General features: G+C 39.7%; 1 protein-coding gene across 5 annotated transcripts in view; it reads right to left on the bottom strand.

Moving 5' to 3' along the window:
• The window catches only part of cenpt (centromere protein T), a 62400-nt gene that overhangs the window by 23205 nt on the left and 25492 nt on the right, over positions 1–13703 (bottom strand). For all 5 annotated transcript variants that reach the window (XM_073069903.1, XM_073069900.1, XM_073069904.1 and 2 more), the window contains exons 8-10: positions 13358–13430; positions 4947–5074; positions 2716–2794 (exon numbers count right to left, since the gene is read on the bottom strand). In XM_073069903.1, the coding sequence (XP_072926004.1) occupies positions 2716–2794; positions 4947–5074; positions 13358–13430 (280 nt within the window). The remainder of the gene's footprint in view (positions 1–2715; positions 2795–4946; positions 5075–13357; positions 13431–13703) is intronic.

Here is a 13703-nt window from a genome sequence, read left to right as displayed (position 1 = left end):
ATTTGTTCCTGATCAGTAATAATGAGTTCCAGGGGCCAGGTTTGGCAGGTATCTGTTATGATTGACAAATGCTAAAAAGGACCGCAACTGTGACACGTCCTTTGGCCTTGGGGTATCCACCACTACTTGAATTTTCTCAGCACACTTGTGTAATCCTTATGTCTCAATGGTGTGACCACGGTAAGTGATACCTGGTTTAAATAATTCATAATTGTTGCATCGTGCTCTGAGCCCATAATCTTCTAATCTTTTTAGCACTGTCTTGAGATTTTGAAGATGTTCAATGATGTAACAATGAATTCATCCAGGTAACACTGAGTGCCTGGACAGCCTTGCAGAACCTGGCTGATAGCTTTCTGCCAGAGTGCAGGTGCAGATGCTACTCCAAAAATAAACCTATAATAGCTTTAAAGCATTTTGTGAATGTTTACAGTGATAAACACTTTGGACTCTGCTTCCATCTCCATCCGTAGGTAAGCCTCGGCTAAGTCCACTTTGCTGAAGTGCTTTCCTCTAGAAAGATTTGCAAAGATATCCTCAATCCTGGGCAAAAAGTATTGATCTACTTTCACTATTAGGTTGAAGGCAACCTTAAAATCACCACAGATCCTGACAAACCCATTCTTCTTGCGATGGGGACCATTGGCATTGCTCATGGACTCCACTCCATCTTGGAAAGTATTCCTTCAGCCTCCATGCAAGCTAACTCATTGGTTATTTAGCTTTGGATAGTGTAAGGAACTGGAATGGCTTTGCAAGACTTGGGTGTGGCATTTTCAATTACCACTATTTTATTCTTGGTATGTTTGACTTTTCCCAATGTGATCCTTGAACACTACTGTGGTATCATCCAGTACCTTTCTTAATTCGCTTTCAGTTGACTCTACTGCAGGGGAAATGACATGCAAATACTGGATTGATCTCCAATCAAGATGTAGTTGTCTCAGCCAATCATTAACCCGCAATGCTGGCCCTTTTATTTTTAACCATATACAAGCCCAACGTGGCCTGTTGCTTGTTGTATTTCACTGTTACGAATGTCATTCCTACAGAAGTTATCTTTTCTCCAGTACAAGATATCCAGTATAGCTGGATACCTGCAGACTTCAGTGCATTGAAATCTTTGAAATGCTGTTCATTTTGTGCAATGACTGAAACAGCCAAGCCAGTGTCTAATTCCATTTTACTTGATTTGTTCTTTACTTCTGGTGTAGGCTATTATCGCCCATCTCTTGTTAGTTTTCAAATTTTAAAACACAAGGCTATCCGGTCCTGCCTCACTCCCATCATTATCAGATTTTTCATCAACAGCACACAGATTAGAGCTCTTTTTGAAACTGCAACTTGACATTTTATCTTCATCTCTTCCCCGTGCAGTCCATTTACTTTGTCTGCCCAACATGCTCTTTGTATGTGTCCTACTTTGTTGCATTTTCTGCAAGTTGCATCTTTAAACCTATAGTACATTGTACAATACCCCTTTCATTCCTCAGTTTCATTCCTGACTGCAACTCAATTGCATCTGTTTGTTGTTTCCATTGATACAGCAATTTCAGCTGCTCTTTTAAATGTGAGTTGTGTTTCACTTATGAGTCATTTTTGAATGCTTTTTTGTAAGATTTTACACACTATTCAATCTCTCAGTATATCGTCCATCACTGAACTGTCAATGCTCAGCCAACTTCTCCAGTTCAGACACATATGCTGAAATGGACTCCCTTTTGATTCCTTGTATGAAAGCTAAAGCATCTGCAATTAACTGTTTCAATTCTAAATGCTTCCGCGTTACTTTCAAGATATCAGCAAAGCTCATTTTGGCTGGTTTGGTTGGAGCAGTTAAACTTCTAAGCAAACACGATGCTTTTCCACCCAATGCACTCAGTAAGACTGTCACTCGATTTCATTGGCTGTTTAATTTGCTTCAAAATACAGCTCAATTTGCTTAGTATACAATATCAAGTTAACATCTGGACAATAATTTGCAATACCTTTCTGATGTAGCCAGCCATTTCTGCCTTTTTTCTTATTTATAATTATCATCACCCGGTACTCACTTTTAATGAACCCATCAATTTGTCCATTCTCTGCCTTTTTTCAAACTCCCGAAAAGGCACATGATGCACAGTTTATTTACTCAATTATTTCTTGCTGCACTTCAGCAGGCAGGTAATCACCTCGGGTCTGTTTAAAACTTACTTGTTGCCATAGAGCGAGGAATGAAGTGTCGTAGTTTCATTTTTACCTTAAGGAAGGTGCGCATGTATGATGTAGTGGGGTAATGATGTATGCCATTTACGCACTTTTAATTATAACACATCATGAATTATTTGAATGAACTGGAATGCTTAATCAAACAATATATTTACAATATTATTCAAACCTTACTTAAAGATTAAATACACATCATAACCAATTAATTTTGAAAGGCAGAGTATAGATGCAAAGCTGATACTACCCCATTTTCTTTCTACTTTATTCCCTTAAGCCCAACAGAAGGATAAGAAATACAGAATTCCATTAAAGCAGCATCTTCCATAACTTCTTATAGCAGTGTCCCCTTGTATGTATGCATAATGGATTCCACGGGGTTATAGCTTTCATACCAAAATGCATATTGTTATGGAAAATTCCAAAATCATTTCGAAAAAAGTGCTATACAAAGGACAAATTTTCAAGAAAATAAATGCAAAAAAGATGCAATTGTATGTTTATTACCCAACCATTCCTGAAATATCAGTCAACCCTGCAGTCTTCTCAAATGGTCCGGATCTTTCAATTTCATTTTCTTCAGGTTCTTGGAAGGGAAAAAAAAATTGAAATAATAGCAAGAAAACTATGGAACATGTAGTAGTAGATCAAACATTTCTTTCTGCATCAGTTCTTGTGGATAGTATTCAGTTAAGTAATTAAGACTGGATTTACCAGATATATTTCAAACACACCAAAAGAAGGATTATTAGCTGGTCTGAGCAATTGAAGATAAAATGGGCCTCGTGCTCATGGTCACCCAGGAACACACTGTAAATTTACTATTTTTATTCTAGATCACCACACACTGAACTAAACAGAATGACTTACAAATTCCAAAGAAAGAAAATAAGAGCCAATTGTCCTTCTTTTACCCGTTTGGATCAATTAATCATACCACCAAATCTTACATCATGAACCAGAACCATAATTGGATCAGGCCAATTACTAATCTGAAAAAGGGTGAAAAGGCTGAAAAAGTACCTTGGTGGATGCAATATATATGGCAGGTGACCATCTACCAACTCCTAAAAGTTTTTTTCATCCTCTGTATGGTACAAGATTCAGATGGAAAGTTTTCCATTTACCTGGGTCAATACTGCTTCAGAAACACCATTATAAAGTAGTTCATTTGACTGGTACTCAACTAAACATCCTAGATATTATTTCATCCTATCAGTCAGGCAATAATTACAGTGTGCACCACCTACAAAATGCACTACAGCTTCTTTCCAGACTTCTGCAAGAGTAGGGTGGAGGAGAAAACAGTTAACTGCTGTTCCATTCTAAATCACACACCTTCCTACCTTAAAATGATAAGAAACAGGAAGATTAAGCCAATTGATCCCTCAAGCCTGCTTCACAATTTACTGACATGGTGTTTCAGTCAATATTGCCCTCCATATTTACATCCTTCATTCTCTCCATACTCCTTGATTCCCCTGCATTTCAAGTAGTTTTCATTCTTCACCTTTATTCTGTTCAATGACTCCACATATATACCTCTTCGGGATACAGAATTCCAAAAATGTCCGAACCCACAGAATAAATTCTTCTGTATCTAGAGATTTCCATTAGGGGAATACTTTCTCTTCATCCATCTTTTCAACCCCTCCCCAACATCCAAAAATCTTTTTCAATAAAATCATCTTTAATTCTTTTAAACTCTGTGTAGAGGCTCCACACATTTGATCTAGTGAGCCTGCTTAGTATGTTTTCTTCCTCAAATATGGAGACTAATTAAACTGCAAATGTCATTGTTCCTAAATTATTGTGAAATCCAAATCCTGCAATTCCTAGTCAACTGCAGTGTGGATTTTCATGCACCAGAGAGATAACAAAAGTTCCAGGTGCTGCCCCACAAAGGGAATAAGAAACTAAATGCTTGCTCTGGCAGCAATACCCACACAACAAAACTGGGTTAAAAATACTTGGAAAGACCTAGCAATATCTATATGGTTTCTCAGTGCTACTCACCAATAAACCTAAACCCAAAAACTGGACCAGTCACTTGAAGTCATAGTTACAAAAACAGGCTAGAGTCTGGGTATCCTGCATCATCTTTTGACAACTAAATCTCTAACTCCTTGCTTAACAGCACTGTGACAATATCTTCACCAGAAGGACTGCAGTAACTCAAGACAGTGGCTGACTACTTCTCAAGGGCATTTTGGGACAGGCAATAAATGTTGGGTTTGCCACCAAAGAACCAATCCCAAAAATCCAGTTGTTCCTAAATACTTACAAGGCCCAATCAAATGTCATTCAAAATCTTAATCGCCCAGAAAATGATATTTAAGAACTTAATGTAACATCACTGAATGCATTCAGAATTGAAGCAACATGCATATTCAGAAACAATTTAATTCACAGCCCCAAACTCAATTTATCGTCATGGAGAATCTGATCATTTCCAACAATGGCATACACGTTTCCAAATGTTCTAAATCTGATGATTAAAAAAAATTTAAATCCAACACACCTAAAAATATTTGTTGTTATACATTGCTGTTATTCATATTAAACCAAAGAGCAAAGTAGCAGGATGTGCTTTGCTCATGTTAAACTTCCCAATTAATATCCTCTATGTCAACATTTAATTCTGATTTGGTGGGACTGCAGATCCTCCAAGCTCTAAAGTATAAAAAAAATCAAGAATGCTTAAGGGAATAAAGCCCAGGGCAATTTTAAACAAATACCTTTATTCTGTTCCAAATAGTTGTGCACTCCCTCTTCAAAGTCATCTTCATTTATGACTTTGCGTTTTTTAGGTCTTCTGCAAAGAATTGGTTTCGTGGTGGATTCTTCAAAATCAGAACTGATTAATCTGTAATAAATACAGCTATTAGAATTATTTTAAAATATTTCTTTGTTCAAGACACCATCAGTAAGTACATTTCATATGGTTAGGTACATGTTACATTCTGTGCCTAAATGAACTATTAGGTTTGTTAACGTCATCCTTGATGCAAACTGCTACCTTGTACAATTGATATATTTATACAATTTCTTGTAGGAATTAAATTATTGGGATTTCAGGAAGATAGTATGTTTTATTTCTTAGTCTTGAGAAGTTTTCATAAAACAGAGGGGGTCTGTATAATCCCAATAAAATTATCCCCTTCCTCCAGGAAACTATTTTTAATATAATCCATCTCCAATGCTTTTTTCTCTAAAGGAGAATGATTATGAAAGTAAACTCTTACAATTTACTATGGCATACTGCTACTATAGCACTGATAATAGCTCATAAATCTGTTAATTGGTACAAATGCCCCATCGTATGCCATTTTTATGCTCCAGCTTCATGTTTTTATTTGCCTTATTCTGTTATCATGACAATTAGAATGGATCTTCATTTGCTGCTTGTGGAATATTAAAATGAAAGTCCTGAATATATATTCTAATAACCCATTCTGATTATATTCTAATCACCCTTATTCAAATCTATCTTGGTTAAAAAAAAACGTTACAATTACTGAGTCAGAAAAGTATCTCTGCTGCAAAATTCTAGAATATTTTTAATTCTTTTTTCTTCTGAAGTTCAAGATCCTTTCCTTTTAGTTCCTAATAAATTCAAACTCCATCTACGTTTAATCAGTAGAACTTCATGGTGCTTATAAGATTCTTAGCCTGTTCCCTTTCCACTAATGAAATTAGTTGGAAATATCTATTTCCGATAAACCTTGCAACTTTATTTAACCACAAATCTGGCTCTTCAAACATCTCTGTAAAATAAATAAAAGAGTACTTATTCTTTATGTCATAATCCTTCACACGCACGCCTTATTCACTCTCATCCAGCGGACTCATTCTGTCTTTCCAAACCTGGAACTGTACATCCTCTCTATATTTCTAACACTGATCATCTATCTATGTATGATGACCTTTATACCAAACTTAACAAGCTTACTGTTCTAAGGTGTGTAACAACATAATATACTTATTCTAAACACTTTTGCCCTTAGGTGTATTCACCTTCTTCAGGAGAAAATTGGTGTCTGTTTGGTTTAGAAGGTGACCTCACTGAAGACAGTTTCTTCGGCAGTTTAACAGGGGCATGACTGCGCAAGCGCGTGTAAATCAGACTGTGAGGCAGCGGGAGTATTTAAAGAGAACAGTTAGGCGGAGTGGGCAACGGAGTAGTGGGAGACAGAGTAGGAAGGCTTTGTCTCGAGAGGCTTTGGTGAGCAGAGGCGGAGGATGAGCTTCAGTCCAAGTGAGGTAAGGCCGGGTAAGTTCCTTTAAAAGGAGAAAGTTTCAAAAGTTGAGGCAAGTATTGGGTAGGTCATGGCAGCTGAAATCGGCCCCGTGGTTTGTTCATCCTGCAGCATGTGGGAAATCAGGGATACTTCCAGTGTCCCTGACGACGATGTGTGCAGGAAGTGTGTCCAGCTGCAGCTTCTGGCAGACCACATTGAGTATCTGGAGCTGCGATTGGATTCATACTGGAGCATCCGCGATGCTGAGAAAGTCGTGAATAGCACGTTCAGTGAGTTGGCCACACCGCAGGTAAAGGCTACACAGGCAGAAAGGGAAGGGCTGGCCACTAGACAGCGTAGCAGTAGGCAGGTAGTGCAGGAGTCCCCTGAGGTCATCTCCCTCCTAAACTAATATACTGTTTTGGATACTGTTGGGGAAGATGTCTCATCAGGGGAAGGCAGCAGCAGCCGAGTTCATGGCACCATGGGTGGCTCTGCGGCACAGGAGGGAAGGAAAAGGAGTGGGAGAGCTATAGTGATAAGGGATTCGATTGTAAGGGAAATAGATAGGCGTTTCTGTGGCCGCAAACGAGACTCCAGGATGGTATGTTGCCTCCCTGGTGCAAGGGTCAAGGATGTTTCTGAGCGGCTGCAGGACATTCTGGAGTGGGAGGGTGAACAGCCAGTGGTCGTGGTGCACATAGGTACCAACGATATAGGTAAAAAACAGGATGAGGTCCTACAAGGTGAATTTAGGGAGTTAGGAGAGAAACTAAAAAGTAGGACCACAAAGGTAATAATCTCTGGATTATTACCAGTGCCACGTGCTAGTCAGAGTAGAAATAGGAGGATATTTCAGGTGAATATGTGGCTTGAAAAATGGTGCAAGGGGGAGGGATTCAAATTTCTGGGGCATTGGAAACAGTTCTGGGGGAGGTGAGACCGGTATAAACAGGACGGTCTGCACCTGGGCTGGACTGGAACCAATGTCCTAGGGGGAGCATTTGCTACTGCTGTTCAGGAGGCTTTAAACTAATGTGGCAGGGTAATGGGAACAAGTGCAGAGAGACAGAGGGGTGTAAAATGAGGGTAGAAGCAAAAAGTAGTAAGGTGAAAAGTAAAAGTAACAGGCAGGCAAATCCAGGGCAAAAAGCAAAAAGGGACACTTTTCAACATAATTGTATAAGGGCTAAGAGTGTTGTAAAAACAAGCCTGAAGGCTTTGTGTGTCAATGCGAGGAGCATTCGTAAAAAGGTGGATGAATTGAATGTGCAGATAGTTATTAATGAATATGATATAGTTGAGATCACAGAGACATGGCTCCAGGGTGACCAAGGATGGGAGCTCAACATCCAGGGATATTCAATATTCAGGAGGGATAGACAGGAAAAGAAAAGGAGGTGGGGTAGCATTGCTGGTTAGAGAGGAGATTAACGCAATAGAAAGGAAGAACATTAGCCTTGAGGATGTGGAATCGATTTGGGTAGAGCTGCATAACACTAAGGGGCAGAAAATGCTGGTGGGAGTTGTGTACAGGCCACCTAACAGTAGTGGTGAGGTTGGGGATGGCATTAAACAGGAAATTAGAAATGCGTGCAATAAAGGAACAGTAGTTATAATGGGTGACTTCAATCTACATATAGATTGGGTGAACCAAATTGCTAAGGGTGCTGAGGAAGAGGATTTCTTGGAATGTATGCGGGATGGTTTTCAGAACCAACATGTCCAGGAACCAACTAGAGAGCAGGCCATTCTAGATTGGGTATTGAGCAATGAGGAAGGGTTAGTTAGCAATCTTGTCGTGCGAAGCCCCTTGGGTAAGAGTGACCATAATATGGTAGAATTCTTCATTAAGATGGAGAGTGACATAGTTAATTCAGAAACAAAGGTTCTGAACTTAAAGGAGGGTAACTTTGAAGGTGAATTAGCTAAAATAGACTGGCAAATGATACTTAAAGGGTTGACGGTGGATATGCAATGGCAAGCATTTAAAGATCGCATGGATGAACTACAACAATTGTTCATCCCAGTTTGGCAAAAGAATAAACCAGGGAAGGTAGTGCACCCGTGACTGACAAGGGAAATTAGGGATAGTATCAAGTCCAAAGAAGAAACACATAAATTAGCAAAAAAAAGCAGCACACCTGAGGACTGGGAGAAATTCAAAGACCAGCAGAGGAGGACAAAGGGCTTAATTAGGAAAGCGAAAAAAGATTGAGAGAGAAAGCTGGCAGGGAACATAAAAACTGACTGTAAAAGCTTTTGTAGATATGTGAAAAGAAAAAGATTGGTCAAGACAAATGTAGGTCCCTTACAGTCAGAAATAGGTGAATTGATCATAGGGAACAAGGACACGGCAGACCAATTGAATAACTACTTTGGTTCTGTCTTCACTAAGGAGGACATAAATAACCTCCCGGAAATAGTAGGGAACCGAGGGTCTAGTGAGATGGAGGAACTAACGGAAATACATGTTAGTAGGGAAGTGTTGTAGGTAAATTGAAGGGATTAAAGGCAGATAAATCCCCAGGGCCAGATGGTCTGCATCCCAGAGTGCTTAAGGAAGTAGCCCAAGAAATAGTGGATGCATTAGTGATAATTTTTCAAAACTCTTTAGATTCTGGATTAGTTCCTGAGGATTGAAGGGTGGCTAATGTAACCCCACTTTTTAAAAAAGGGAGAGAAAAGCGGGGAATTATAGACCGGTTAGTCTGACATCGGTGGTGGGGAAAATGCTAGAGTCGGTTATCAAAGATGTGATAACAGCACATTTGGAAAGAGGTGAAATCATCGGACAAAGTCAGCATGGATTTGTGAAAGGAAAATCATGTCTGACGAATTTTATAGAATTTTTTGAAGATGTAACTAGTAGAGTGGATAGGGGAGAACCAGTGGATGTGGTATATTTGGATTTTCAAAAGGTTTTTGACAAGGTCCCACACAGGAGATTAGTGTGCAAACTTAAAGCACACGGTATTGGGGGTATGGTATTGATGTGGATAGCGAATTGGTTTGCAGACAGGAAGCAAAGAGTGGGAGTAAACGGGACCTTTTCAGAATGGCAGGTAGTGACTAGTAGGGTACCGCAAGGCTCAGTGCTGGGACCCCAGGTGTTTACAATATATATTAATGATTTAGATGAGGGAATTAAATGCAACATCTCCAAGTTTGCGGATGACACGAAGCTAGGCGGCGGTGTTAGCTATGAGGAGGATGCTAAGAGGATGCAGGGTGACTTGGATAGGTTAGGTGAGTGGGCAAATTCATGGCAGATGCAATTTAATGTGGATAAATGTGAGCTTATCCACTTTGGTTGCAAGAACAGGAAAACAGATTATTATCTGAACGGTGGCCGATTAGGAAAAGGGGAGGTGCAACGAGACCTGGGTGTCATTGTACACCAGTCATTGAAGGTGGGCATGCAGGTACAGCAGGTGGTGAAAAAGGCAAATGGTATGTTGGCATTCATAGCAAAAGGATTTGAGTACAGGAGCAGGGAGGTTCTACTGCAGTTGTACAAGGCCTTGGTGAGACCGCACCTAGAGTATTGTGTGCAGTTTTGGTCCCCTAATCTGAGGAAAGACATTCTTGCCATAGAGGGAGTACAAAGAAGGTTCACCAGATTGATTCCTGGGATGGCAGGACTTTCATATGAAGAAAGACTGGATCGACTAGGCTTATAGTTGCTGGAATTTAGAAGATTGAAGGGGGATCTTATTGAAACGTATAAAATTCTAAAGGGATTGGACAGGCTAGATGCAGGAAGATTGTTTCCGATGTTGGGGAAGTCCAGTACGAGGGGTCACAGTTTAAGGATAAAAGGGAAGCCTTTTAGGACCGAGATGAGGAAAAACTTCTTCACACAGAGAGTGGTGAATCTGTGGAATTCTCTGCCACAGGAAACAGTTGAGGTCGGTTCATTGGCTATATTTAAGAGGAAGTTAGATATGGCCCTTGTGGCTAAAGGGATCAGGGGGTATGGAGAGAAAGCAGGTACAGGGTTCTGAGTTGGATGATCAGCCATGATCATACTGAATGGCAGTGCAGGCTCGAAGGGCCGAATGGCCTACTCCTGCACCTATTTTCTATGTTTCTAAGACCTAATTCTTCCAGAGAGCCCATACATTTCTTCTAGAAAACCCAAAACCTTCCCTCCATTATCCTCCCCAGGGAATAGTATATTGATGAGTTGCTTTGCTTTCTTGCTAATTGAACTGAAACATAACTTTCACTTTGATGATAATGATCACTCTCTTCACAGGAGCATGGAAGGAACAACAACCTGTCTTTTTGTTTTGCTTGGTAAACTCTGCAGTAGAAAATGTTCACTCTAATAAATTACTGCTAGCATCATTCTAGAAAGCAGCCATTTTCTGATTTCATTCACAATGTTCCAACATTGTTCAGGTTGAGTACCCTTTACATGAAATGCTGGGGGCAGAAGATTTCAGAATATATAATGAGAAAGCATGGGATTGCTGTCGTAACCGAATTTATGTGCTACCAGTAAGCAGTCTTTGCCTTATTCTTGTTCCTCACATATAAGTACTGATACAGCTATTCAGCATGCCAGATTTTCGACAGCAACAATCTTGGCAAGCTCGCCAATGAATTTCTCTACTACTTCATGATAAGTAGATGCTTTATCATCACAAATCTTTAAAAAATTAATGCTCTTTTTTAAAAAAAAATTCCACAATCAGCCTGCTGAATATTCACAATTACCTTCAATTTCAGTTTGTCGTGATAGATCTTTGCTTGTTTCATGATCAGCTATTACAGCGTATGTTCATTCCAACGCTGACGAATCTACTTTCAATACACGATTAAGGTCTTCATTTTTCACTTTATACAGAGCTATTCTATTTTTCATTAACTTCAGTTCAGTACTTATATGAGATCACTTGTCAAAACTACAGTGGCATGCAAAAGTTTGGGCACCTACTCCTGCACCTATTTTCTATGTTTCTATGCTAGGCAGTACAGTGTTTGCTGGATTAGTAACCCAAAGGTCTAGACCAATAACCTAGTTCAATTCCTAACAAGAGTTTGAGAATTTGAATTCAGTTCTTAAAATCTTAAAATGAATACCTAAGTACAAGCATGAATCTGTTATATAGTCGTAAAAATCTGTTTCCAGAGTGAAAGAAACTTTTGCTTTTAACAAGAAAGTAACCTGAAGCTTGACCGGCCTCTCACTTGAAGTGGCCAGCATGAAACCCAATTGAAGGACAATTACTAATAAACAGCTCCTCCATCATTACAAAGCAACCGGGAATAGCCATTAATTGCAGAAAAATTGACCCAAAACTTCAAAACAGTGCAAAGTTTACATTTAATTTATTTTTCAGATCAGAAGTAAACCAATTTGACATTAATTACCTTTGAAAGAAATAACATCTCCACCTCACTGATCATCAACACTGGCGCACCTCAAAGATGTATGCTAAGCCCACTGCTCTACTCTCTCTACATCCATGACTGTGGGAGTGGGCACAGCTCAAATGCCATCTATATATTTGCTGATGACACAACTAGGCGTACAGAAGCAACAATATCACACTCAATATCAGTAAGACCAAAAGAATTGCTTGTGGACTTCAGGAAGGGCAAGACCAGGGAACGTACACCAGTTCTCATTGAAGGATCAGAAGTGGAAAGGGTGAGTAATTTCAGGTTCCCGGGAGTCAACATCTCTGAGACATATTGATGCAGTTACAAAGAAGGCATGACAGAGGCTATATTTAATTAGGAGTTTGAGGAGACTTGGTACTGTACATCAACAAAGACACTCGCAACTTTTTACAGGTGTACCATGGAGAGCATTGTAACTGGCTGCATCACCATCTGGTATGGGGGGAGGGCACAGCACAGGATCAAAATAATCTGCAGAAAGTTGTGAACTCAATCAGCTCTTATCATGGGACATCCAGGACACCTTCAAAGAGTGAATCCTCAAAAAATTAGCATCCATCATTAAGGACCCTCATCACACAGGAATGCCCTCTTCTCATTGCTACCATCATTGCTAAAGGCACGTACTCAATGATCCAATATGTATTTCTTACTGAATTTACAGTTTTTCTGTATTGCAATATACTGCTGCCATACAATAACAAATTTCACAACGTATGCCGGTAATATTAAGCCTGATTCCGACTCTGAACTGTCATCATTGAACAAGCTTTGTTTGAGGCTTGGTTAAAAGTTGTTACTTCAATAGTTTCATTCCACTATAACACATCTCAAGACCAAGTCAAAAGTCTATAAACATATAATTTCAGTCAATAGGTAATTTTCCTTACTCTAGTGTACAGTACTCTCGGGTGAGTCCTGGGCTGGGATTCTCCCATAGGCTTTCCTTTCCAGGGGTAGTGATCACCACAGGACCAGTTTAGCTTGCGATGCAGGAGGTCACTCGCTCATGGCCTCTCCTACACTGCTGTGCCCACAGCAACACCTTCATGTGGCGTCCCCGTTCTGAGTTTGTTATGTCATGGCACAACTGAGCATCCAGCAGTATAACTGGGCAGGCAGGCTGGGCTCATCAGACTTGGTTGGCAACCAGCCCAGAAGGACAACTCCAATTCAAAAGCTGGGAAGATGGGACTCATTAGCCTTGCCAAGCAGTCTGTAGAGAAGGAAAACTCTTGACACTCAAGCCACAGCCTTGCGGTTGCCACAGTAGCCACAGCTTGTTATGCCACTGTGGAATGTCACCCAGCCTAAAGAGTGGAATTGGTCCACACGGACCGATCCTCACTATAAAACTACACAGCGCAGGCAGGAAGAAAAAAGTCCATCCATCTGTCCAGTTTAGACAGATTTTCAGCAGTTATTTGCCATAAGATAATTTCTACAGCTATCATGTAAAATTGGTACCAATTTGATCTGACTGAGTGACTTACCCAACTATTGTTGAGATGTCTGGAGGTCTTAAGCTCTTTTCACTCGGTTCAACTTTTCCATTTTCTTGAGATTCTAGAATCAAAAAATATATTTCACCACATAAAATTTCATGATTATTTCTATTCACTTCAAAATTTTTGTAATCATTATCCCAAAGACTGTTGTTTTGACTGTTGTATAAATACAATTGAATTTCCTTATAGAAATAACAAGATGGTAAAATACAAACTAGATGGATATTGGCGTTTCCCTGACTGGCATGTCTAGTTTTTAAAAAAAGCCACATAGCTAATCTGTACTTGTCCTTCTTTTCAAGAAAAGACACAGGACAGAGATACCGAAGCA

The sequence above is a fragment of the Hemitrygon akajei genome, chromosome 17 (assembly GCF_048418815.1).
Source record: "Hemitrygon akajei chromosome 17, sHemAka1.3, whole genome shotgun sequence".
NCBI classification, from domain to species: Eukaryota; Metazoa; Chordata; class Chondrichthyes; order Myliobatiformes; family Dasyatidae; genus Hemitrygon; species Hemitrygon akajei.
Note: the sequence above shows the minus strand (reverse complement) of the source record. Positions and strands in the feature narration are given on the sequence as shown.